Source organism: Onychomys torridus, chromosome 3 (genome assembly GCF_903995425.1).
Source record: "Onychomys torridus chromosome 3, mOncTor1.1, whole genome shotgun sequence".
NCBI classification, from domain to species: Eukaryota; Metazoa; Chordata; class Mammalia; order Rodentia; family Cricetidae; genus Onychomys; species Onychomys torridus.
The window spans coordinates 138,093,765-138,119,463 of NC_050445.1; the positions used below are offsets into that span (position 1 = coordinate 138,093,765).

The window sequence follows — 25,699 nt, forward strand, 5'->3', positions numbered from 1 at the left end:
TCCCACTTTATAGTGTTTGCATATCATGCTGAGTAGGTTCAGATGCTACAATTCTTATCTTCTGTTTGAAGATGTTGCATCTCTGTATGTGGCCTGAGTGCTTCCGTGTTGTGGTTTCTCATTCTCATGTGGTATATCACATCTGGAAATCCCTCTTCTCATATACAATTGTGTGATATGACAATTTATTGCCGTGTTTGGTTCTGACATACCACGAGTTTTAGGCAGGAGACGGGGTGTGTTTTCTGAGGGAGGCAAGACTCTTCTTGATATGGCTTCAGAAATCACGTACGCAGAAGTGAAGTTCAAGAATGAATCCAACTCCTCAGGCACCTACTCAGAATCTGCTGCAGGTAAAAAAATTCTGCACTTATTGTAGAAGAGTCATTAATAAACTTTGGGTGATGTTGGTTACTAATTCTCTCAAGTGCTCATGTCTGGGATTTTACTGGAGTCACAGGAGATTGAATTGTTTGTGGAGTGACTTTAAGGGTGTAGAGTTTTCTAGTGGGAAAGAAAACTTGTTTGACATTGTTTTTTGCTCTTGCCAATTACAGAAACTAAACCTTGTATCTTGCATTCTTGTATATATACCTTTTATACAGCATTTCCTGCTATATAAAAATGAACATAAAATGAAATCATACTTTTCAATAATTAGCTTTCCCCCTCTGTGCTTGATAGTACATTATAACTTCATGGATCTGTTTCTGTGTGTGGAGCTTTTATCCTGAAGGAACTCCTTCTTTTATACTATAGATCAAAGCAGAGCCTCTCCACCAGTAGGCAGGTGCTCTGCCACTACATTGTACCTTCATCTAGCAAAGGGTTTCCAGCCTTGAGACAGTGACTATCAGACTGACCATATGCTAAAGAAGTGGAATTTGACTAGAAATATTTACCTTTTATTGTATATGCGTCTTTAATGTTCAGACAGTCTGGAAGGTATTAGAATATATAGTGCTGCAACCACAGTAAAGAACACCAAGAAAACATGGTGACGTGAAAATGTACCTACAATACCGTGTAAAAGGAAAGTCATAGGCAGATGGCAGTACTTACCATGTGTCACCATGTGGGAAAACATACTATATGTACATCCTTTAAAATTAGCTGAAAGGGCCAGTGTGGTATAATTCCAGAACTCCTGAGGATCACTGAGGATTTGAGGCCAGCCTGCTCTTCATAATGAGTTGCAGACCATAGCCCATTATACTTCCACCACCAAAATTCCACCACCAAAAGAGAACTTCCTGAAAGGATATGATCAAAGCATTTCTGTATATATATATATATATATATATATATATATATATATATATATATATATATTCAAATTATTTTTCAGATCTCTAAATATTAATACCAGTTATTTCAATAGTGTGTGTACTTTTATGTATTTTGTACTTTTTTTTTTACAATAGACATTATTTTTCTGTTATTTCAAATGTTCACACTATTAGTAATTATGTGACATGGAAAAGAAGGGAGATGGGGAGGGAGGAAAAGCAGAAACAAGGATGAAACTTATCACTCATGAGATGAATGTGTACTCCTTCTAGCTCCCAAAGGGAAGCCCACCCCTCATCTAAGGAAGCCTGGTCGCCCCTCGCTGCTCTTTACATCACTGATGGCACTTTTCCTGCTGTTGACCATCTCATTCTTGGTTGCTTTCATCTGTAAGTATCTCTGATAAATCATGAGATGATGTCTGCCCTAGGTAAAGAGAGGTTCTGCTGTAGCATCGGCATTTAACAGAGTTTGGAGAAGAAATACTGTTTTGAGGAAAAATAATTCAGGGGGTTACATTGTGCCTCTTATTTTGTCCTTGGATTTAGCTATTGTCTTGGGAAAAAAGGAATCCATTCTCATTAGAGAAACTGAAGGTTATTTTTGAATATATGTAGGCTTGTGGAGTGAATTCTGTGGAGCTTTGTTTTTGTTAAAATGAGATATCAAATCTATGTTTTCTCATTGGCACTGAGAAGTCAAGCTGTATGTGTACACAAGTTCTGTGTGTATAGGGCTCCTTCATCTTGGGATGAGCTTTTGAACAAGAAGGAGTTAGAAAGAAATTCTCCAAGAAGTGTTTTTCAGCTAATTTATAATTGCGCTGTCCTGCCCATGATTATGTGAAATCTCAAAGCCAACTGAGCAAGTGGGTGGATTTGTGTTCATCAAAGTTTCAAGAATTTCTCAATAATTTAAAATGCATGCAAACTAGTGTATTTAGGGTGTTTTACTCATTCATTTGGACCAAGTAGTTGTCTTTTACTCCATGCCATACATTGTGTCAGACAGAGTCCATGAAAAGCATGGACTCTGTTCTCCAGAAACTTAGAGGAAAGTCAATGAATCAGTGCAGGCCAGGTACAGTGGCTATTCAGGATGCTGAGACAGGAGGACAGCAAGGGTGGAGCTGGCCTGGACTGTGTAAAAATCTGTGTCTAAAGAAACAATGAAGAAAAAAGTGACTAGTGTCTACAGCATTGTTCAGGAAGTCTTGTGTTGACAGAGATTTCCTAGAAGAGGCTGTGTCTACAACTGTGTGTACCAAGAATGTCACAGAGGTGAGAGACAGAAGCACGAATGACTGAAGGACAGTTCTAAGTGAAGAAGAAATGACATTTCCCTAGGTAGACATAGGGGGATGCAGAACATGTGTTGTGCCCCATTATGGAAAACTCAGTTATTCTCCTAAATTTTAATATATATTTTTTATAAAGTATGATTTCCTGATTAATTAATCAACATAAACTTAAGCAGGTAAGACAACGATTTATTTAACTTATGCCTCTCTGGTTTGTCAGTTTAAGGCTGATCTGCATTGAGTGACTTCTCTGATCCTAGCTGAACTTAGATGTGTGTGTATATGGTCAGTTACTAGTCTAAGCACCTCAGCTTCCTACAGGAGGCAGCCAGCTTAGAATGACTAACAGTACGACCCTCCTTTATATGATTCCTTAGGATGTCCTGGCCTTTTTACATAGCAGCTTGTAGACTTTCAAGATTGAGGATAATCATGAGCCAGGTCTTTCAAAAATTTTAACATGAGGGATAGAGAGTTAGCTCAAAGGTTAAGAGTACAGACTGCTCTTCTACAGATCCTGAGTTAAATTCCCAGATACCATATGGTGGCTTACAACCATCTGCAATGAGATCTGGTGCCCTCTTCTGGCCTGCAGGCCTACATACAGGCAGAACACTGTATAATAAATATATAAATTTATAAAAAATTAAACTTAATAATAGATCAGAGTTGCTTTTGCACATTGTCTTGGCCAAAGGATATCTAGAAGGCAGATCACACAGAAGACTTCACTGTTTTTCTTTTCTTTTTCTTTTCTTCTTCTTTTTTTGTTAACAAGGAAAATTTAAAAATCACATTGCAATGGTGAGTGGATAGAAAGGTTAATAATTGTGGTCTTTTTTTTTTTTTTGCACAGCATCATGGAAAACCATTGTAACATTTCAAATAGAGAATTGATGTAGGTGAATTTTAGTTATATATGGTGCTTTTGCAAGAATTTGAAAACAGAATCACTAGGACAAAAAAAGAAATGAGAAGGCCTATTTTTAACCTGAAAATGAGATAAGTGTCTGAAGAACATGACACAAGGTAACTTTGAATGGTAAAGAGCACAACACCAATGAAGTAGATGCTGATGAACATAAAGATCCAGGGATTAAGGGGTGCAAAATGTACTGTGTGACTTTAATATCCTGATGATGTAAAGTCAGCAAACAGGAAGTTATTCAAAGAGGTAGACAATCTAGGATAAGTTATAGGTTTAAGTTGGTAGGTGTTGATTTCAGTTTGGGGCATTCTGAGCTGAACCTAATATGTTTGTGTTTAGTGAGCACAAAATCCCACACATACAGGCAACAGGCAAGACCACAGCAATATATGGCATCACTCGGGAAGATTTTGTATGAGGAGGAAGAATCATGACAAGACTGTAGGAAGTGTTACATTTGAATGGGTGGATGGAGGGAGGAGAGATTATAAAAAAACAACAAGAAGTGATGGCAAAAAAAGGGTGGTGCAAACCCAGGATGGAGCAATGTGTTAAGAGCTGAGGAGGAGGAGAAACGGGTCCAATAGCAAGATGGCTAGCTAATGTCCCTGGGGTATTATTGATGATCCATTTCAAACCTGGTGTGAGTGAAATGGAGGAAGCCAAAGTTGTAAGAAAGGACTCTGGGAGGAAGGTGAAGAACTTCATTTCTAGAGAGAAGCCAGTCAGCTGTAAACCGGGAGAGAGTGAGCATGTGTGTGGAGGAGTAACCTGTCAAAATGAGGAGAGTTTAAGGAAGAAAACAGTGCTCCAGAGATACATATTGAGTTATTTTTATTTCCTATTCTAAAATAACCAGGAGCTACTCAGAGTTAGCTAAGCCCCTTTCCTCCCAAAGCCAAGGCAGTTTACGTTCTCAAATATGAATATCTATGTCTGCTTCATCTCCCCCAAGAGCTAGCATTTTCATCTTATGTAACATGAAAGGGTATGGTTCACTCCCTTTAGAGTCATGACATTGGGCTGTCCTGCCTCTCAAATCACTTGTCTTTCTATGAGTCCTGGAAGTACCCATGGTTTCAAAATAGGAGACTAAGGACTGCTTTGACTGTGAGGTTATGGGAATTGTAGTCAGACTTTGTCCACTTAGGTAATCAGGGCTTAGTAGATCTGTGTACCAGTAAGTAGAAAGTAGAAAGCCACAATTCCTTCATGAAAATGAGTGGTTAGGGTTCTGTTTTTCATTTGTTTCTTGTTTGTTTTACAGTTTATTATCAAAAGTACTCTCAACTTCTTGAAGAAAAACAAGTTATAAAAGATCTAACTCACAAAGAATTGAACGGCACAAAAGACAATCCAACCATGGCTGGTAAGAATTCAAGTGTCTACCAGTTTGTTTGCTTGCTGTAGAGTGTAATAGTTTCACATAAATCTTTCTTTACTTCATTCTTTCCTTTTATATTTATTCTTCTCTCATACATTGCATCCCAACCAAAGTTTCCCCTCCCTCTACTCCTCCCAGTTCTCTTCCTCATCTCCTCTCTCCCCTGGATCCACTCCTCCTCTGTTTCCCTTCCTAAGAACGCAGGTCTCCAAAGGGATGTCAAACAAACATAGAATAACAAGTTATAACGAGAGTAGGCACAAACCCTCATATCAAGGCTGACCAAAGCAACCCAATGGGAGGAAAACTTCCCAAGAGCAAGTAAGAGTCAGAGACATCCCTCTTAGGAATCCCACAAGAATACCAAGCTAACAGCCATAACAGATCTGCAGCCTGGTATCCTCAACCTCTTTGGCTCCTAAAATCCTTTCCCCCTCTTCTGCAGGGTTCCCCAAGCTCTGTGTAATGTTTGGTTGTAGGTCTGTGCCTTTGCTCCCATCAGCTGCTGGATAAAGCCTCTCTGATGAGAAATAGGCTAGCCACCAGTCTATGAGTATAGTGGAATGTTGATAGAAATCAGTTCATTGACGTTTGTTTGTTTGTTTTGTTTTTATGTTTAGTTCTGCCCTAGGTCTCTGAGTCATCCCGGTTCAGATACCTAACCATCCAGGCTATGTCCAGCATGGGCTCCCTCTTGTGGCTTGGACCTCAAGTTGGAGCAGTCATTGGTTGGCTTCTCCACAAGTTCTGTGCCACCTCTACTCCAGTACATCTTGCAGGCAGAATAAAGTATAGGCTGAAGTTTTGTGCCTGGGTTGTAATTTCAGTCCCACCACTGAGTGCCTTGCCTGGTTACTGAAGATGGACAGTTCAGGCTCCATATACCCATTAATAGGAGTCTTTGATAGGTTCAACCTCATAGATTACAGGGAGTTTCCACTGCACTAGATTTCCACATTCCCTCTCCACCCCCAATTCCAGTCATCTTTTTAGTACTCACTCCTGCGACACCCCCTTGGTCCATCCTGTTCCAATTGCATCTGCCCTCAGTGCACCCACAAAATCTATTCTATCTCTCCTTCCCATGGAGATCATATGACTCCCCCTTGGTACCTATCCTCTCTGGGTCTGTGGATTGTAGTATGATTATCCTTTACCCAACAGTCAATATCCACTTATAAGTCAATACATACCATGTTTGTATTTCTGGGTATGGGTTATATTACAAGATGACTTTTTTCTAGTTCTATTAATTTGCCTGATTTCATGATGTCTTTCTTTTTCTATTTTTCTTTTCTTTTCTTTTTTTTTTTTTTTTTTTTTTTTGGTTTTTCAAGACAGAGTTTCTCTTTGTAGTCAAGGCTGTCCTGGAGTCCTGGAACTCGCTCTGTAGACCAGACTAGCCTTGAACTCAGAGATCTGCCTGCCTCTGCTTTGTGCATGGTGAGATTAAAGGTTTGTGCCCCCACTGGTCTGATGTCTTTTTTTTTTTTAACAATGGAGTAATACTCCATAGTGCAAATGTACCACATTTTCTTTATCCGTTCTTCTGCTGAGAAATATCTAGGTTGTTTCTATTTTCTGAGTGTTGTAATAAAGCCTCTATGAACATAAGTGAGCAAGTGTCTTTGTAGTAGGATGGAGCATGCTTTGGGTATATGCATAAGAGTGTAGCTTAGTCTTGAGGTATATCAATTACTCATTTTCTGAGAAACCATCATATTGATTTCATTTGTGGCTGTATAAATTTGCATTCCACCAGCACTGGAAGAGTGTTCCCCTTGCTCCATATCCTTGCCAGCATGAACTCTCACTTGTGTTATTGATCTTAGCCATTCTGACAGGTGTAAGATGGAATCTCAAATTAGTTTTTATTTGAATTTCCCTGTTGGCTAAAGATGTTGAACATCTCTTTAAGTATTTCTCAGCTATTTGAGATTCCTTTATTGAGAATTCTGTTTTTTCAAATTTATTTATTTTTATTTTATGTGCAATGGTGTTTTGCCTAAATGTATGTCTGTATAAGGGTGTTGGGTTCCCTGGAATTGGAGTTACAGACAGTTGTGAGCTGCCATGTGGATACTGGTCATTGAACCTGGGTCCTCTGGAAGAGCAGTCAGTGTTCTTAACCACTGACCCATTTCTCCATCCTTTGAAAATTCTATTTAACTATGTACCTCATTTTTCAATTGGATTATTTGGTTTGTTCATGTCTAGTTTTTTCAGTTCTTTATATATTTTGAGATTAGCCCTGTGTCAGTTGGGTAGCTGATAAAAATCCTTTCCCATTATGTACAATGCCATTTTGTCCTATTGATGATGTTTCTTACTTTACAAAGCTTTTCAGCTTCATGGGGTCCCAGTTATTGATTAATTGTTGATCTCAGTGCCTAAACTGTTGGTATTCTGTTCAAGAAGTTATAGATTCAAGACCGTTTCCTTCTTTGTTCTAACAGGCTCAGTGTGTCTGGTTTAGTGTTAAGGTCTTTGATCCACTTTGACTTGAGTTTTGTGCAGGGTGATAGATATGGATCTATTTGTATTCTTCTACATGCAGACATTGTGTTAGACCAGCACAATTTGTTGAAGATGCTTTAGTTTTTCTATTATATATTTTTGGCTTTTTCATAAAAGAACAAACAAACAACAACAACAAAAAAAAACCAATAAAAAACCAGATTTCCATAGGTGGATTTATGTCTGGGTTTTCCATTCAATTCCATTGATCAATGTGTTTAATTTTTTCCAATACCATGCAGTTTTTATTACTATAGCTCTGTAGGACAAATCAGGGATGATGCTTCCAGAAGTTCTTTCATTATGTAGGATTGTTTTAGCTATCCTGGGTTTCCTTTTTTTCCACGTGAAGTTGAGAATTGTACTTTCAAGTTTTGTAAATAATTGTGCTAGAATTTTGGTGGGGATTGTGTTGAATCTGTAGGTTGCTTTTTGGTAAGCTGCCCATTTTTACTATGTTTTATTTTATAATTGAATTTAATTTTACATATCATCTATGGTTTCCCCTGTCCTCCCACTCCTGCCCCTGCCCCTGCCTTCCTCCTAACACATCCCCTATTCCCACCACCTCCAGGGCAAGGACTCCCCTGGGGAATCAGTTCAACCTAGGAGATTCAGTCTAGGCAGGTCCAGTCCCCTCCTCCCTTCCTGAGCAAAGTGTCCCTGCATAAGTCCCAGGTTCCAAACAGCCAGCTCAAGTACTAAGGACAGGTCCTGGTCCCACTGCCTGGGTGCCTCCCAAACAGTTCAAGCTATTCAATTGTCTCACTTATCCAGAAGGTCTGATCCAGTTGGGGACTCCTCAGCATTTGGTTCATAGTTCATGTGTTTCTATTAGTTTGGCTATTTGTCTCTGTGATTTTTCCAATCTTGGTCTCAACAATTCTTGCTCATACAATCCCTCATCTTTCTTGACAATTGGACTCCTGGAGCTTCACCTGGGGCCTGGCCATGGCTCTTTGCATCCTCTTCCCTCAGTCATTACATGAGATTTCTAGCATGACAGGTAGGGTGTTTGGCCATCTGATCAGCACACTAGGTCAGTTCAGGCTTTCTCTCGACCATTGCCAGTAGTCTACAGTGGAGGTATCATTGTGGCTTTCTGGGGACCTCTCTAGCACTTTGCTTCTTGCTATTCTCATGTGGTCTTCATTTATCATGCTCTGTTATTCCTTGTTCTCCCTCTCTGTTCTTGATCCAGCTGGAATCTCCTACTCCCCTAATCTCTCTTTCCCTCAAAACTTGCCCTTCATTACCCCCACTCACGTCCAGGTTTTTCATGTAGATCTCATCCATTTCTTTGTCATTGGGTGATCTCTGTGTCTTTCTTAGGGTCTTCTTTACTAGGTAGCCTCCCTGGATTTGTGAGTAGCAGTCTAATCATCTTTGTTTTACATCTAGTATCCTCCTATGAGTGAGTACATACCATGTTTGTCTTTCTGAGTCTGGGTTACCCCACTCAGTATGTTAATCCTACTGATCCATGTGCATGGGAGATCTTTTCATTTTCTGATATCTTGTTCAATTTCTTTCTTCAAGGCTTGAAGTTTTTGTCATATAAGTCTTTCACTTGCTTGGTTAGAGTAACCCTCAAGATATTTTATATTATTTTTTGGCTATTGTGAAATGTGTTGTTTCCCTGATTTCTTTCTTAGCCCATTAATCATTTACTTATAGGAAGGCTACTGCCATGCAGTGGTGGCACATACCTTTAATCCCAGCATTTGGGAGGCAGAGGCAGGTGGATCTCTCTGAGTTCAGCCCAGGCTGGTCTACAGATCAAGTTCTAGGACAGCCAAGGCTTTACAAAGAAACCACGTCTTGTGGAAAAAAAAAAAAGAATGGGTTAAATGTTGGCTACTGATTTTATTGAAGGTGTTTATAGACTGTAGGAATTAACTGTTAGAATATTTGGATTGGATTTTCTATACTATCGTATCATCTTCATGTAATGATACTTGTAGCTGGAGCTATCTCCAGTCCCGCCTGGGCCCATAGCCACTCAGACCCAAATAAACACACAGATGTTTATATTGTTTAAAGTATTTGGCCTAATGGCTCAGGATTCTTGATATCTAGTTATTATATCTTAAAGTAACCCATTTCTATTAATCTACAAGTTGCTGCATGGCTTATGGCTTACCAGTACTCTATATCTTGCTTCTCGTAGTGTCGGCAGCTGGTGACCCCTTACTCAGCCCTCCTATTCCCAGAATTCTCCTCTCTCTTTGTCCTGCCTATACTTCCTGCCTGGCTGCTGGACAATCAGCATTTTATTTATGAACCAATCAGTGCAGCACATTTACAGCATAGAGATATCCACAGCAGATACTTTCTCTTCTTCCTTTCTAATTTGTATCTCCCTGATCTCCTTTAGTTGTCTTATTGCTCTTGCTAAAACTTCAGGTACTATATTGAATAGATATGGAGAGAGTGGACAACCTTGTCTTGTTCCTGATTTTAATGGAATTGCTTTGAGTTTCTCTCCATTTAATTTGATTTTGGCCATAGGCTTGCTGTTAATTCCCTTTATTATGTTGAGGTGTATCTCTTATATCCCTAATTTCTCTAAGACTTTTATCACGAAGGGATGTTGGGTTTTGTCAAAGGCTTTTTCAGCATCTAGTTTGATCATCATGTTTTTTTTTTCCTCTCAGTTTGTTTATATGGTGGGTTACATTGACTTATTTTCTTATGTTGAATCATGTGTGCATCTCTGGGATGAGGCCTACTTGATCATAATAGATGATCATTTTGATGTGTTATTGGATTTGATTTGCTTGTATTTTATTGAGTACTTTTGTATTAATGTTCATGAAGGAAATTGGTCTGTAATTTTCTTTCTTTGTTGATTGTGTGGTTTGCTTATCAGGGTAACTGTGGCCTCATAAAAATAATTTGTTAATACTCCTTCTGTTTAAATTTTGTGGAATAATTGAGGAGTACTGGTATTAGCTCTTCTTTGAAAGTTTTGTAGAATTCTATTCCAAAACCATCTGGCCCTGGGCCTATTTTGGTTAGGAGACTCTTATTATTATTATTATTATTATTATTATTATTATTAAGAATTTTTTTATTCATCTTACATACCAACCACAGATACCCATAACTCCCACCCACCCCATCACCCTGGGTTCCCCCCAAGCCTACCCGGTTAGGAGACTCTTAATGATGGCTTCTATTTAAATAGACCTGACCTATTGTAATTCTATTTAAATTGTTTATCTGATCTTGATTTAACTTTGGTAAGTGGTATCCATTGGGAGAATTATCGATTTCTTTTAGATTTTCCAATTTTGTGGAGTACGGGCTTTTAAAGTATGACTTAACAGTTCTTCAGATGTCCTCAGTGTCTGTTTTTATGTCCTCCTTTTTGTTTCTGATATGGTTAATTTTGATAGTCTCTCTCTGTCTTTTAGTTAGTTGGGATAAAGATGTGTCTATCTTGTTAATTTTCTCAAAGAACCAACTCTTTGTTTCATTGACTGTTTGATTGTTCTCTTTGTTTTTTGATTCTTATTTTATTGATTTTTATTTTATTGATTTCAGCTCCCAGTTTGATTATTTCCTGCCATCTCCTCTTCTTGGGTGTGTTACCTCTTTTTGTTCTAGAGCTTTCGGTATACTGTTAAGTTCCTACTATGAGATCTCTCCAATTTTTTAATGCAGGCACTTAGTACCATGAACTTTCCTCTTAGCACTGCTTTCATTGTGTTCTATAAGTTTGGGTATATTATGCATTCATTAGCACTGAATTCCAGGAAGTGTTTAATTTCTTTCTGTCTTTCTGCCTTGACCCAGCAGTCATTCATTAGATAGTTGTTCAGTTTCTGTGAGTTTGAAGGCTTTCTGTTATTTCTGTTGTTGTTTATGGAGGTCTACAGAGGTTTCCTAGTGAGATCAGAGCTTGCTTTACCCAGCAGGGCTCCATAGGGGAATGATTGGACCACTGGCATGGTTACCAGGTGTTTGGAAGGATCTGCACTTGGCTGTGCAATATGCTTTGATCTAGCAATGGAGAAGTCTCTTGCTCTGCCTCTTGACATTGTTGTAAAAAGCCCCTTTGAAGAGACAGAAGGGGCCAGTAGATTTTGATCCAGGTAATCTCGAAGCTTTCCTGTGCTTCTGTCTGTCTCCTCTCTGCTCTCTTTCTGTCTAAAAGTTTCTTATTCCACTCTCCTCCTCATAGGAACCCTTTAAAAGGTGGGAGCTGGCTTCCCACAGTTGTTGAAATGAAATTTTAATCCGTGGTGGTCTGATAGGGTGCAGGGGGTTATTCTAATTTTTTTTAATCTGCTGAGAGTTGTTTTGTGTCCATGTATGTGGTTGACATTGGACAATGTTCTGTGATGATCTGAGAAGAAGGTATATTCTTTTGTATTTGGATGATAATGTTCTGTAGATATCTGTTAGGTTAATTTGGTTCACTATACTACATAGCTCCAGTATTTCTCTGTTTAATTTTTGTCTGGATGACCTATCTGGTGGTGAGAATGGGATATTGAAGCCTCTCATTATCAATGTGTGAGGGTAGATGTGTGTTTTATGCTTTAGTAGTATTTCTTTTACAACCTTGGGTGCCCTTGCATTTGGAGTATAGATGTTAAGAATTAAAATGTCATCTTGGTGGATTTTCCCTTTAAGAGTATGAAGTGCCCTTCCTAGTCTCTTTTGACTAATTTTGGTTTGAAGTCTATTTTGTTAGACATTAGAATGCCTACTCCAGGTTGCTTCTTATGATCATTTGCTTGGAATACCTTTTTCCAAACCTTTACTCTGAGGTAATGTCTATCTTTGATATTGAGGTTTGCAGGCAAATGGATGGATCTAGAAAAAATCATCCTGAGTGAGGTAACCCAGACTCAGAAGGAAACCTCATGATGGCATTGTTTTTCTCTGCTGAGTAGTACTCCATTGTGTATATGTACCATAGTTTCTTTATCCATTCTTCAGTTGAACGGCATCTAGGTTGTTTTCAGGTTCTGGCTATTACAGACAAAGCTTATATGAACATTGCTGAGCAAATGCCCTTGTGGTATGTTTGAGCATTCCTTGGGTATATGCCCAAGACTGCTATAGCTGGGTCTTGGGGGAGATGGATTCCCAATTTTCTAAGGAAGCACCATATTGATTTCCAAAGTGGCTGCACAAGCTTGCATTACCACCAGCAGTGGAGGAGAGTTCCCCTTGCTCCACATCCTCTCTAGCATAAGCTGTCTTCTCTGCTTTTCATCTTTGCCATTCTGACAGGTATAAGGTGGTATCTCAGAGTCGTTTTGATTTGCATTTCCCAGATAATTAGGGATGCTGAGCAATTCCTTAAATGTCTTTCAGCCATTTGAACTTCCTCTGTGGAGAATTCTCTGTTTAGTTCTATAGCCCATTTCTTAATTGGACTGTTGGGCATTTTGATGTCTAATTTCTTGAGTTCTTTATATATTCTGGATATCAGCCCTCTGTCAGATGTGGGGTTGGTGAAGACCTTTTCCCATTCTGTAGTCTGTCGCTTTGTCTTGTTGACTGTGTCTTTTGCTCTACAAAAGCTTCTCAGTTTCAGCATGTCCCATTGATTGCTTGTTTCTCTCAGTGTCTGTGATTCTGGTGTTATATTTAGAAAGTGATCTCTGGTGCCAATGTGTTCAAGAGTACTTCCTACTTTCTCTTCTGTCAGGTTCAGAGTAGCTGGATTTATGTTAAGGTCTTTGATCCACTTGGACTTAAGTTTTGTGCACTGTGACAGATATGGATGTATTTGCAGCCTTCTACACATTGACATCCAGTTATGCCAGGACCATTTGTTGAAGATGCTTTCTTTTTTCCATTGTACATTTTTGATTTCTTTGTCAAAATTTGCATGTTTATAGGTGTGCTGGTTAATGTCAGAGTCTTCAATTCGATTCTATTTGTCTGCATGTCGGTTTTAATGCCAGTACCAAGCTGTTTTTATTACAGTAGCTCTATAGTAGAGCTTGAGGTCAGGGATTGTGATGACTCCAGATGTTGTTTTTTTGGAGAGGATTCTTTTGGCTATCCTGGGTTTTTTGTTTTTCCATATGAAGTTGAGTATTATTCTTTCCAGAGCTATGAAGAATTGTGTTGGTAATTTGATGGGAATTGCGTTGAATCTGTAGATTGCTTTTGGTATGATTGCCATTTTTACTATGTTAATCCTGCCTATCCATGAGCATGGGAGATCTTTCCATTTTCTGACATCTTCTTCAATTTCTTTTTTCAGGGACTTAAAGTTCTTGTCATATAGGTCCTTCACATGCACCATAACCCCAAGGTATTTTATATCATTTGTGGCTATTGTAAAGGGTGATGTATCTCTGATTTCCTTCTCAGCCTCTTTGTCTACTGTACATAGGAGGGCTACTGATTTTTTTGAGTTGATCTTGTATCCTGCAATGTTGCTAAAGGTTTTTATTAGCTGTATCAGTTCCTTGGTTGAATTTTTGTGGTCACTTGTGTATACTAACATGTCATCTGCAAATAGGGAGAGCTTGACTTCTTCCTTTCCAATTTGTATCCCCTTAATCTCTTTATGTTGTCTTATAGCTCTGGCTAGAACTTCAAGTACTATATTGAATAAGTATGGGGAGAGGGGACAGCCTTGCCTTCTTCCTGATTTTAGTGGTATTGCTTTGAGTTTCTCTCCATTTAATTTGATGTTGGCTGTTGGCTTGCTGTAGATTGCCTTTATTATGTTTAGGTATGTTCCCTGTATTCCTGATCGCTCCAAGACCTTTATCATGAAGGGGTGTTGGATTTTGTCAAATGCTTTTTCTGCATCTAGTGAGATGATCATGTGGTTTTTTTCTTTGAGTTTGTTTATATGGTATATTACATCAACAGACTTTAGTATGTTGAACCACCTTTGCATCCCTGGGATAAAGCCTACTTGATCATGGTGGATAATTGTTTTGATGTGTTCTTGGAGTCTGTTTGCCAGAATTTTTTTTTTCTGAGGCAGGGTTTCTCTGTGTAGCTTTGTGCCTTTCCTAGAACTCACTCTCTAGCCCAGGTTGGCCTCGAACTCACAGAGATCCGCCTGCCTCTGCCTCCTAAGTGCTGGGATTAAAGGCATGTGCCACCACCGCCCAGCTCTTTTCCAAAATTTTATTGAGTATTTTTGCATCAATGTTCATGAGTGAAATCAGTCTGTAGTTCTCTTTCTTTGTTGCATCTTTGTTTGGTTTAGGAATCAGGGTAATTGTAGCCTCATAGAAGGAGTTTGGTAATATACCTTCTGCTTCTATTGTATGGAACAATTTAAAGAGTATTGGTATCAATTCTTCTTTGAAGATATGGTAGAATTCTGCAGTGAAACCATCTGGTCCTGGGCTTTTTTTGGTTGGGAGACTTTTAATGACTGATTCTATTTCCTTAGGGTTTTTGGCCTATTTAAATGGTTAATCTGGTCTTGATTTAACTTAGGTATGTGGTACCTATGCAGAAAATTATCCATTCCTTTTAGATTTTCCAGTTTTGTGGAGTAGAGGTTTTTGAAGTATGACCTGATGATTCTCTGGATTTCCTCATTGTCTGTTGTTATTTATGTCCCCCTTTTCATCTCTGATTTTCTTAATTTGGATGTTCTCTCTCTGTCTTTAGGTTAGTCTGGATAAGGGCTTGTCTATCTTGTTGATCTTCTCAAAGAACCAACTCTTTCTTTCATTAATCCTTTGTATTGTTTTCTTTATTTATATTTTATTGATTTCAGCTCTCAATTTTATAATTTCCTGGAGTCTGTTCCTCCTGGGAGACTTTGCTTCTTCCTGTTCAAGGGCTTTCAGGTGTGATGTCAAGTCACTACCGTGAGATTTCTCCAGCTCCTTTATGTGGGCATTCAGTGCTATGAATTTCCCTCTTAGCACTGCTTTCATAGTATCCCATAAGTTTGGGTATGTGGTGTATTCATTTTCATTGATCTCTAGGAAGTCTTTAATTTCTTTCTTTATTTCTTCCTTAACCCATTGGTGATTCAGTTGAGCTTTTTTCAGTTTCCATGAGATTGTATGATTTCTGTAGTTTTTTCTGATGTTAAAATCTAACTTTAAACCATGGTGGTCTGATAGAACACAGGAGGTTATTCCAATTATTTTGTATCTGTTGAGATTTGCTTTGTGGCCAAGTATATAGTTGATTTTAGAGAAGGTTCCATGGTATGCTGAGAAGAAGGTATATTCTTTTTTTGTTTGGGTGGAATGTTCTGTAGATATTGATTTAGTCCATTTGAGCCATAAAATCAGTTAAGTCCATTATGTCTCTGTTAACTTTCAGTTTAGCCTATCTGTCCAGAGGTGAAAGTGGGGTGTTGAAGTCTCCCACTATTAATGTGTGGGGTTTTATATGTGATTTAAGCTTTAGTAATGTTTCTTTTACATATGTGGGTGCCCTTGTGTTTGGGGCATAAATGTTCAGAATTGAGACTTCATCTTGGTGGATCTTTCCTGCAATGAGTATATAATGACCTTCATCATCTCTTTTGAATGATTTTAGTGTGAAGTCTATTTTGCTGGATAGTAGGATGGCTACACCAGCTTGTTTCTTAAGACCATTTGATTGGAAAGTCTTTTCCCAGCTTTTTATTCTTAGGAGGTGTCTGCCTTTGAATTTGAGGTGTGTTTCTTGTATGCAGCAGAAAGATGGGTCCTGTTTTTGTAGCCATTCTGTTAGTCTGTGTCTTTTTATAGGTGAATTAAGTCCATTGATATTAAGGGATATTAATGACCAGTGATTGTTCATTCCTGTTGTTATTTTTATTTTTTTGGTGGTAGTGTGTGTGTGCTTCTCTTCTTTGGGGTTTACTGCAGTGGTGTTATCTATTGCCTATGTTTTCATGGGTGTGTCTGCCTTCCTTTGGTTGGATTTTTCCTGCTAGTGCTTTCTGTAGGGCTGGGTTTGTGGATAAGTGTTGTTTAAATCTGGTTTTGTCTTGGAAGGTCTTGTTCACTCCATCTATGATGATTGAAAGTTTTGCTGGGTATGTAAGTCTAGGCTGGCATCCATGGTCTCTTAGTGTCTTCATTATATTTGTCCAGGTCCTTCTGGCTTTCAATATCTCCATCGAGAAATTGTGTGTTTTTCTGATGGGTTTGCCTTTATAAGTCACTTGGTCTTTTTCCTTTGATGCCCTTAAAATTCTTTCTTTATTATGTACATTTAGTTGTTTAATTATTATGTGGCAAGGGGACTTTTTTGGGGGGTCTAGTGTGTTTGGTGTTCTGTAAGCTTCTTGTATCTTCATAGGCATTTCCTTCTTTAAGATGGGAAAGTTTTCTTCCATGATCTTGTTAAATACATTTTCTGTGCCTTTGAGTTGGTATTATTCTCCTTCCTCTATCCCTATTATTTGTAGGTTTGGTCTTTTCATGGTGTCCCAAATTTCTTGGACATTTTGGGTCATGACTTTGTTGGTTTCAGTGTTTTCTTTGACTGATTATTCTATTTCTTCTACTGTATCTTCAACACCAGAGATCCTTTCTTCCATCTCTTGCATTCTCTTGGTTATACTTGCCTCTGAAGTTCCTGTTTGTTTACTCAGATTTTCTATTTCCAACATTCCTTCTGCTAGTGTCTTCTTCATTTTTTCTATTTTCCTCTTCAGGTCTTGGATCATCTCCCTTGCTTTTTCATGATTTTCATTCAAGGATTTATTGTTTTCTTCTGGTTTAATTGTCCTTCCCTCTAGTTTTTTATAGCATTCTTCCCATCTTTTGTTTGTCTGTTCTTCTACTTTATTTTTGATTTCTTCTATATAAGGCTCTAGCCTCTTCATGATGTTACTTATAAGGTTGTTTTCTTCTTCTTCTTCTTCTTCCATTCTGTGATGTTCAGGTCTAGCTGTTGGAGAAGGCCTATGTTCTGGTGATGCTGTATTGCTCTTTATTTTGTTATATGTACTTTTGCCTTGACATCTGCCCATCTCCTCTTGTGTTCGTTCTTGGTCTTTTCACTGTACTTGGTCCAGAGAGAGTTGACAGATTTAGGGAGCCTCTCTCTGGGCCAGATGGAAGCTCTGGGCCAGATGGGAGCGCTGGTCCAGATGAGAGTGCTGGCAGGATAGGAGTTGGGGGATGGACTCTGAGTCTTGGGAAGTCCCTGGTATCTCCTTATTTTGTTCAGATGGGAGCTCCTCTTGTCCAGATGGGAGTTTCTCTGGTCTCTCAGGTCCAGATGGGAGTTCCAGGGCAGGATGGAAGCTTGGAGCTGGTCTCTGATTCTCAGGAAGTGGCTGGGGTCTCCAGCAGATGGGTGTGGGGGCAGGGTGTGTAGACTGTAGTGTCTGCCTGCAGTCTTGGAAAAGGGGAGCCTTCCCGCAGGGCCTGCCATTTTGCAGGAAACTGGGACCACGTTGGTCAGGTCCTCCCAGAGTGGCCTGTGTCCAGAGGTGGGACCCAGGTGCAGGTGCCTCTCTGACTATAACCCAGGCACTCACCTCTCGACCAATGATTTTTAATTCCTATCATTTTGTTGTTGTTGTTGTTGTTGTTGTTGTTGGTGGTGGTGGTATTAAAGTGGTGGTGTTGGTTGGTGGTGATGTGTGGATGTGTGTGTGTTTCCCTTCTTTTGGTTTTGCTGGACTCAGATTATTTATTTCCTGTGTTTTCATAGGCATTTTTAACTTCTTTAGGTTGGAGTTTCCTTCCTAGTACCTTCTGTAGGGCTGGATTTGTGGATAGAAAATGCTTGAATTTGAATTTATCGTGAAATATCTTATTTCCATCTATGTTGATTGAAAGTTTTGCTGGGTATAGTAGTCTTGGCTGTCATCTATGGTCTCTTCCAGTCTAGAGTGCATCTGTCCAGGCCCTCTGGCTTTTATAGTCTCCACTGAGAAATCAGGTGTAATTCTAATAGGTATGACTTTATATGTTACTTGTTTTTTTTCTTCTTCAAGCTTTTAATATTCTTTATTTGTTATATATGCTTAGTGTTTTCATTATTATGTGGTGAGGGGACTTTCTTTTCCGGTTCAATTTATTTGGTGTTCTATATGCTTCTTTATATTTATAGAAATCTCCTTCTTTAGATTAAGAAACTTTTCTTCTATGATTTTGTTGAAAATATTTTCTGGCCCTTTGAGCTGAGATTCTTCTCCTTATTCTATACCTATTATAATTAAGTTTGATCTTCTTATAGAGTGCAAGAATTCCTGGAATTTTTGTGTCAGGAATTTTTTAGATTTAATTTTTTTGGCTGATTTATCTATTTCTTTTATCATATCTTGAATGTCTGAGATTCTCTCTTCCCTCTCTTGTATTCTCTTGGTGATGCTTGTGTCTATACTTCCCGTTGACTTACCTAGATTTTCCATTTCCAGAATTCCTTCATTTTGTGTATTCTTTATTGCTTCTATTTCCATTTTCAGGTCTTGGTCAGTTCTGGTTGTTTTTTCTTGGCTATCTTTATGGGATTTATTCATTTCCTCCAATTTTTTGTTCATGTTTTCCTTGATTTCTTTAAAGGGCTAATTCATTTTCCTCTTTAAGGACCTCTATCATCTCCATAAAGTTGGTTCTGAGGTCTTTTATCTTGTGCTTTGACAGTGTTGGAATATTTGGAACTTGTTACAGTAGGACAGCTGGTTTCTGCTGGTGACATATCATGGCTGTTGTTGATTGTATTCTTAGTCTGGTATCCAGGCACCTGGGTTTGGGGTGATTTTAGATCTCAGTGTCAATTTTTAAGTTTGTCTTTATTTGGTGGGTGTTTTATTTCTTCGTTTCTCTTTCCTGTTTAGTCTTTTGGTCTGTGTGGCTTATGGTTGAACAGAGGTTCTCTTCTTGAGTTGGGGGCTGGACTTCTGGCAGCTGCCCTGGCCTCTTGTTCAGCAGGGGGTCTCCATCTGAATTTGGAGCTGGGACATAATGAGGAGAGGAGGGGGGATTGGGCATGGTGTCAGAGGTGCACTAAGAGAGTGAAGGAAGTCCTTAGGTGGAAGGTCTATCTGGAGTTTGGTTGCTTTAGTGGCTTCTGGTCCAGCAATTGAGTCTCTGCCTGAGTTTGCCTATTGGTTCTTAAGGCCAGTGTGACCTGCACTTGAGTAGGAGATATCTGCCTGAGTTGTGTGATGTTTTTAATAGATTCCCAGCTGGCAGGTACTGAGGAATTGGGTCGACATGTACATTTATATCAGACCAGAAAGTCTGATATGTATGCCTCCATTTGTCTACACAAGTCTGTCTTGTTTGTGAAAAGGTTCTATTATATTAGATTTTTCCAGCTTCTGCTTCTTTCTGAACCATCTCTGCACACTTGCTGTTTCTCACCTCAGTACACACACACACACACACACACACACACACACACACACACACAGGGCTGTAGAGATGGTTCAGAGGTTAGGAGCACTGACTGCTCTTCTAGAGGTCCTGAGTTCAATTCTCAGAAACCACATGGTAATTCACAACTATCTGTAATGAAATCTGGTGCTCTCTTCTGGCATGCAGGGCTATATGCAGGCAGAACACTATATATATAAAATAAAGAAAGAAAACCTTAAAATATAAGTATATATATATGCATATATACACATATATAATTTGAATAAAATGACGAAGGCCTGTATCATGAATGCAAATTACTTAAAGTTTTTTCTATTCTTTTATTTATCATTATTATTATTATTATTATTATTATTATTATTATTATATTTGTGTTTTAATTTTACACATCAGCCATGGGTTCACATGTCCTCACCCGTCCCATCCCCGCCCCCACCTTCCCTCCAGCCCCTCCTCTCCATTCCCATCTACTCCAGTGCCTAGACTCCCCTGGGGATTCATTTAAACCTGGTGGATTCAGTACAGGCAGGGCCAGTCCCCTCCTTCCAGGCTGAGCAGTGTCCCATCATAAGCTCAAGATTCCAAACAGCCAGCTCATGCACTAAGGATAGGTCCTGGTCCCACAGCCTGAATAGTTCAAGCTATTCAAATGTCCCACTTATCCAGAGGGCCTGATCCAGCTGGGTCTCCACAGCCTTTGGTTCATAATTCATGTGCTTCCATTCGTTTGGCTATTTGTCACTGTGCCTCTCCAATCTTGGTCTCAACAATTCACACTCTTATAATCTCTCCTCTTTCTTGACATTTGGACTCCTGGAGCTCCACCTGGGGCCTGACCAGGATCTCTGCATCCACTTCCATCAGTTATTGGATGACAGTTCCAGCACGACCATTAGGGTGTTTGGCCATCTGATCGCCAGAATAGGTCAGATCAGGCTTTCTCTCGACCATTGCCAGCAGTCTACAGAGGTTGTATCATTGTGGATTTCTGGGGACCTCTACAGCACTCTGCCTATTCCTGTTCTCATGTGATCATCATTTAACATGGTCTGTTATTCCTTGTTCTCCGTTTCTGTTCTTGATTCAGCTGGGATCTCCTGCTCCCCTAAGCTTTCTTTCCCTCAAACCTTGCCCTTCATTACTCCCACTGTCATCCAGGTTGTTCATATAGATCTCATCCATTTCTCTGTCATTGGGTGATCCCTAGGTTCCTGTTTTCTAAGTAGCCTCCCTGGAGTTATGTAGCAGTCTATTCATCTTTGTGTTACATCTAGTATCCTCCTATGAGTGAGTACATGCCATGTTTGTCTTTCTGAGTCTGGGTTACCTCACTCAGGATGATTTTTTCCTAGATCCATCCATTTGCCTGCAATCCTCATGATGTGGTACATATACACAATGGAGTACTACTCAGCAGAGAAAAATTGATCTTTTTCAAATCCATTTTCCACATTGTAATTTTGAAAGGATGTTGCTACATGTAGCCCACACTATGGTAGAATATTATGTTAAGTTTCTCAAGAGACAGAATAATGAATGTATCTGTCTATATCTATCCAAGTTCTTTATTGTGGTGTACAATATTCTTTGTCATATGAGCCTTGTTTACATTTACCACTAAAAATGTAATTTCTTAGTTCTTCACTGAACTAAGTGAAGTGAACTAAGTGCATGATCTGGCCATTCAGTCTTCATCTCCTCCTGTTCTGTGTTTGCTTTCTCATCCCTGACATTCTTGGTATCCATACAATCACATAGTAATATATAAGAGTGTGTGAATATAACTCTGTGTATCTGCCACAATGTGCTTCTCAATTCTTTGCTTTATTTTTCATATATTTTACACCTCTCTTTATTTAGTATAGACAGTTAACGTTCATGAAGGGAGACTGTATTTATTTCTTTATTTCTCTTTTGTCTCTGTTATTCAACTCGATTTCTATGATTTTTGTTTCTCCTGATTTCTCTGTCACTTCATTGTACTGCAATCAAAAAGGACTATTCGATCAATTTTTTCAATTATGAAATGAAAAAACACATGATTACAGATAGAAAGAGTTATATTTACAACACATTTCATCCTTTGACTCATCAATTTATTCTCTAAAATTTTCCCTGGGACACAATTAACTAGTGTAGACAAAGTTGATCTGTTGCCATTATTCCTAATAGGGGTGTAAAGAAAAACAATGCCCTAAAGTAACTGGCAAAAATTGGATCTATCAAAAATATATCCATATATGATTGTAATAAAACACTATGCAATGATTAAAATGATGTTTTCAAAAATAAAAAAAGTTGTATTTATACACATTGGGTTTTCTATAATGTTCACTTTCTTAAGGCATTCTATTTTACTTTTATTTCTAGAATATTTGTAATATGTCATGAAGTATTTTTTATCATCATTGACTGATAAATTGTCACAATTTTGCTACCATGATTTCTGACATGTATTATTTAAATACAACATATAAAACTGTGAAATTTTCTGGTTCGTGGTATAATGAGTTATATCTAGAACTAAAATATTATTTAGGGACCCAGACAGTTTGGCATTATGTCCTCAGTGTCTGGGTGTCCATGACACTCTGTTTTCCTGACAACACCCCAGTAGGACAAAGGGGCCCTGATGTTAGTGTAGATAGAGGTAGACTGGGGTTGCTTGGCATCTGAGGGGTGAGGGACTCCTTGTTGTATCTGGAGAAGTATGGAGTCCTAGCTTCCATGTGGTCTCCACATCAAGCAGATTTTAAAATGACTCTATGACATTGCACTTACATTTCCTTCTTCTCCCAAAGACAAAGTCTGGAGCTGCTGCCCAAAGGACTGGAAATCATTTAGTTCCCACTGCTACTTCATTACGATTGACACTGCACCTTACAAGAAGAGTGAAGAGAAGTGCTCCAGCATGGGTGCTCATCTGATGGTGATCCACAGCCAGGAAGAGCAGGTGCATGCTGGGACAGAGTGTGGCCTGGGCCTGGCCTGGTGTCTGCCTCTTTTTACTAAGTGGGAGTTTTGTTGACATGGGTGTTGCTGATATGGAGGAGGCCTTTCCACCAGGTAGCTGGAAAGGATGCTTCAGCCTTGGCATTCTCCACCTTGCCCTTGCTTCAGTGAAGCTAAACAACCCACAAGGAACTGTGGCAACAGAAATGCAACACCTGAGGGTGGAGGGAAGGATGAAATGTTTCTGCTGGAAAGAGCAGTTTGTGATTCCAGCACTCTAAGGATTCCTGTAGTACCCACTGCCTAACAGAAGAGGGCACAGAACTGACTAGGGAAAGGGGATCAAATCAGGAGAGTCACAGGCAACAATCAGAAATGAAATATCTGAGGTTATGAATAGAGAATAATTTAATCTTCTAAATTCTCTCATGCACAACTGTCAAGTATGGTGCTGGGTTCAATCCAAGATTGCAAAAAGCACAGGGACAAATAGCCAATTGAAAGAAAGCACATGAATTAAGAACCAACAGCTGTGGAATCCCTAGCTAGATCAGGCCCTCTGGATAAGTGAGACAATTGAATAGCTTGAAGTGTTTGGGAGGCACCCAGGCTGTGGGACCAGGACCTCTCCTTAGTGCATGAGCTGGCTGTTTGAAACCTTGGGCTTACACAGGGACACATGCTCAGCCTGGAAGGAGGGGACAGGACCTGCTTGTACTGAATCCACCAGGTTTAAATGAATCCCCAGGGGAGTCTTGATCCTGGAGAAGATGGGAATGGAGGGGAGGGCCTGGGGGGGGGGGGGGGTGAGAGCGGGAGGTGGAGGACAGGGGAAGCCATGGCTGATGTATAAAATTAAAACACATAATAAAAACATAATAATAAAGAATGGTGCTGGGGAGAAAAGAGGGAGTGCGTCTGAGATGAGGATTCCTTATGATCATGGACAGAGAGTGTTTCCAATGTGATGGAAATCAGGCCCCTGAGTGATGACCTTGTGTCCTGTCAGCTGGAGAGATGGCACTCCTGGGGGTGGGGGGGGGTCTTCTATTCCTTGACCCTTTCTTTGTCTTCTCATCTCTGTGTGACCAGAAAAAAGTCAGTCAGAGTATCACAGTGTACCTCTAAAATGTGTAATTAAGGTGTATTACTCTAAAATTTCAGAAATATTTAAAGGAATAGAGAAATGAAATAGGATTTGATTATTACATATTTACATAGGTGCATCATATTGGACATACAATTTTGTATAGTTAAATTAATTTTTAAAAGATATTATAAAAATTCTATAACAGAAAAAGTAATATTTCATCCAGGCTGAACGTTGTATCTTTCTTTCCTCTTAGGATTTCATTACCAAGATCCTGAAACCTAAAGCTGCTTATTATATTGGACTTTTGGATCCAGGTCGTCGACAGTGGCGATGGGTTGATCAGACACCATACAATGAAAGTGCCACGTGAGTCTAGAGTTTCCTAGAGGAGTCCTGGGTCCTGTAGCATGAGAAGACTTTGGGGTGTTCCAGCTGTTGGTTATGAAACTAAAACAGCTCCTGGTGTGAGTGCTGGGGATGGAGTTACTTTATCCCCATTTCCTCATCAAGGAGTCCTGTGACACATGTCACTGATACTCCAGGAGAGATGAGGAAACTGAGTTTGAAGAGTGTAGGATGATAAGTACCCAGGGCACCCAACCAAGGTGCTACATCATGGTGGGTTTTATTATGCTTTCTGTCACTCTCCATATTTAACAATAGGATTTAATTTATTTTTATTTGTGTGTATATTTATGTCTTTCTGCATGTCATGTGTATGCTGGTGCCCATGGAGGCCTAATGTGGGTGTGGGATTCTCTGCAGCTAAGGTCACAGGTGGTAGGACTACACCAATATATATTCTGGGAACACAAATGCCATGTTTTCTGGAAAAGCAGCCAACACTCTTAATGTCTGAGACATCTCTACAGTGTTCATTTATATCTTTATAATAAAAATTAATGTCAAGTTCATTATTGATTATTTCTCTTAAATCAAAAGCCCTCAATCTCATATCTTTATGTGTCATATTTATGTAATTATTTAAAAACACTAATACCTTTGTATGTTCCCATATTCTTTCCTGATTTCTGTTGTGAGAAATAGGTAGTAATGTTATTCTTATCCTCAGTCTTCAGAGAATAAAAGTAGAAATGCAGGATATTAAATTACTTGTTCTAGATGACAGAAATAAGAATATTATCTAACTATTTTGAGTAGTCCTCCAGTCTCTAAAATAAGACTATTGTAAAATGGCAAAAAAACCTTTATTAAAACATGAGATTAAGGAGAGACCTTTTTAACATATAAATAAGCAGATGGAATGATAGTCCCCAGGTACCAAGACCTATGGATGAAGTAGCCTCTGGGATGTGTTCTAGGTGAACAGTTAAGTAATAAGTAACAGTTAAGTAACAGCTAAGAGAATATTGAGTGCAGTGGGCCCTGTTTTCCAGGGACATGTCAGACATGGGTGGTGGAGGATGATTGATTTGTACACACCTGAATCTGATTTCCACAAATTCCCACCTCATCCTCATCTTGCTTACTCTTGTTTTCTCTTTCCTAGCATCACTGTGGGAAATACCCTGATGCTCTTTCCTCCCTTCCAGGTTCTGGCACCCAGGGGAGCCCAACAGTGACCGTGAACAATGTGTTATAGTAAATCATCGAAAGTCTGTTTGGGGCTGGAATGATGCCCGTTGTAATGATAAACAGAAGTCAGTTTGTCAGATGAAGAAAATATACTTATGAATTAATCATTCTTCATGGACATTCTTCATATCCAGCATTTCACAGACACCTAGAAAGATCTTCTTGTGGAAGAGATGTCCATAAAAATTTAGGTAGGCAGCCAACAATTTTACATATGATAATACTTATTCACATATATACTTATTTATTCATCCTTTACTCTTTTATATAATGAGAATTTCCCATATATCAGAGACTCTACAGGATCCGTTTTCTGCATATGCGGAAGCATACCAGCTTTTCTGTACAT

General features: G+C 39.1%; 1 protein-coding gene across 1 annotated transcript; it reads left to right on the plus strand.

Moving 5' to 3' along the window:
- Positions 1-259: 259 nt before the first annotated feature.
- Positions 260-25,699, plus strand: LOC118580617 (C-type lectin domain family 4 member A-like). Its single transcript, XM_036182464.1, has 6 exons — positions 260-353; positions 1,563-1,679; positions 4,786-4,887; positions 22,511-22,662; positions 24,008-24,120; positions 25,308-25,699. Exons 1-6 carry the CDS (start codon positions 272-274, stop codon positions 25,447-25,449), a joined length of 708 nt encoding a protein of 235 aa, XP_036038357.1. The 5' UTR covers positions 260-271; the 3' UTR covers positions 25,450-25,699.

Bases quoted from the DNA above. Each gene is read 5' to 3' on its own strand.
- LOC118580617 (XM_036182464.1), top strand. From the start codon at position 272: ATGGCTTCAGAAATCACGTACGCAGAAGTGAAGTTCAAGAATGAATCC. The intron at 1,680-4,785 runs GTAAGTATCTCT...TTTGTTTTACAG, and splicing joins ATTCTTGGTTGCTTTCATCT to TTTATTATCAAAAGTACTCT. The intron at 4,888-22,510 runs GTAAGAATTCAA...CTTCTCCCAAAG, and splicing joins AGACAATCCAACCATGGCTG to ACAAAGTCTGGAGCTGCTGC.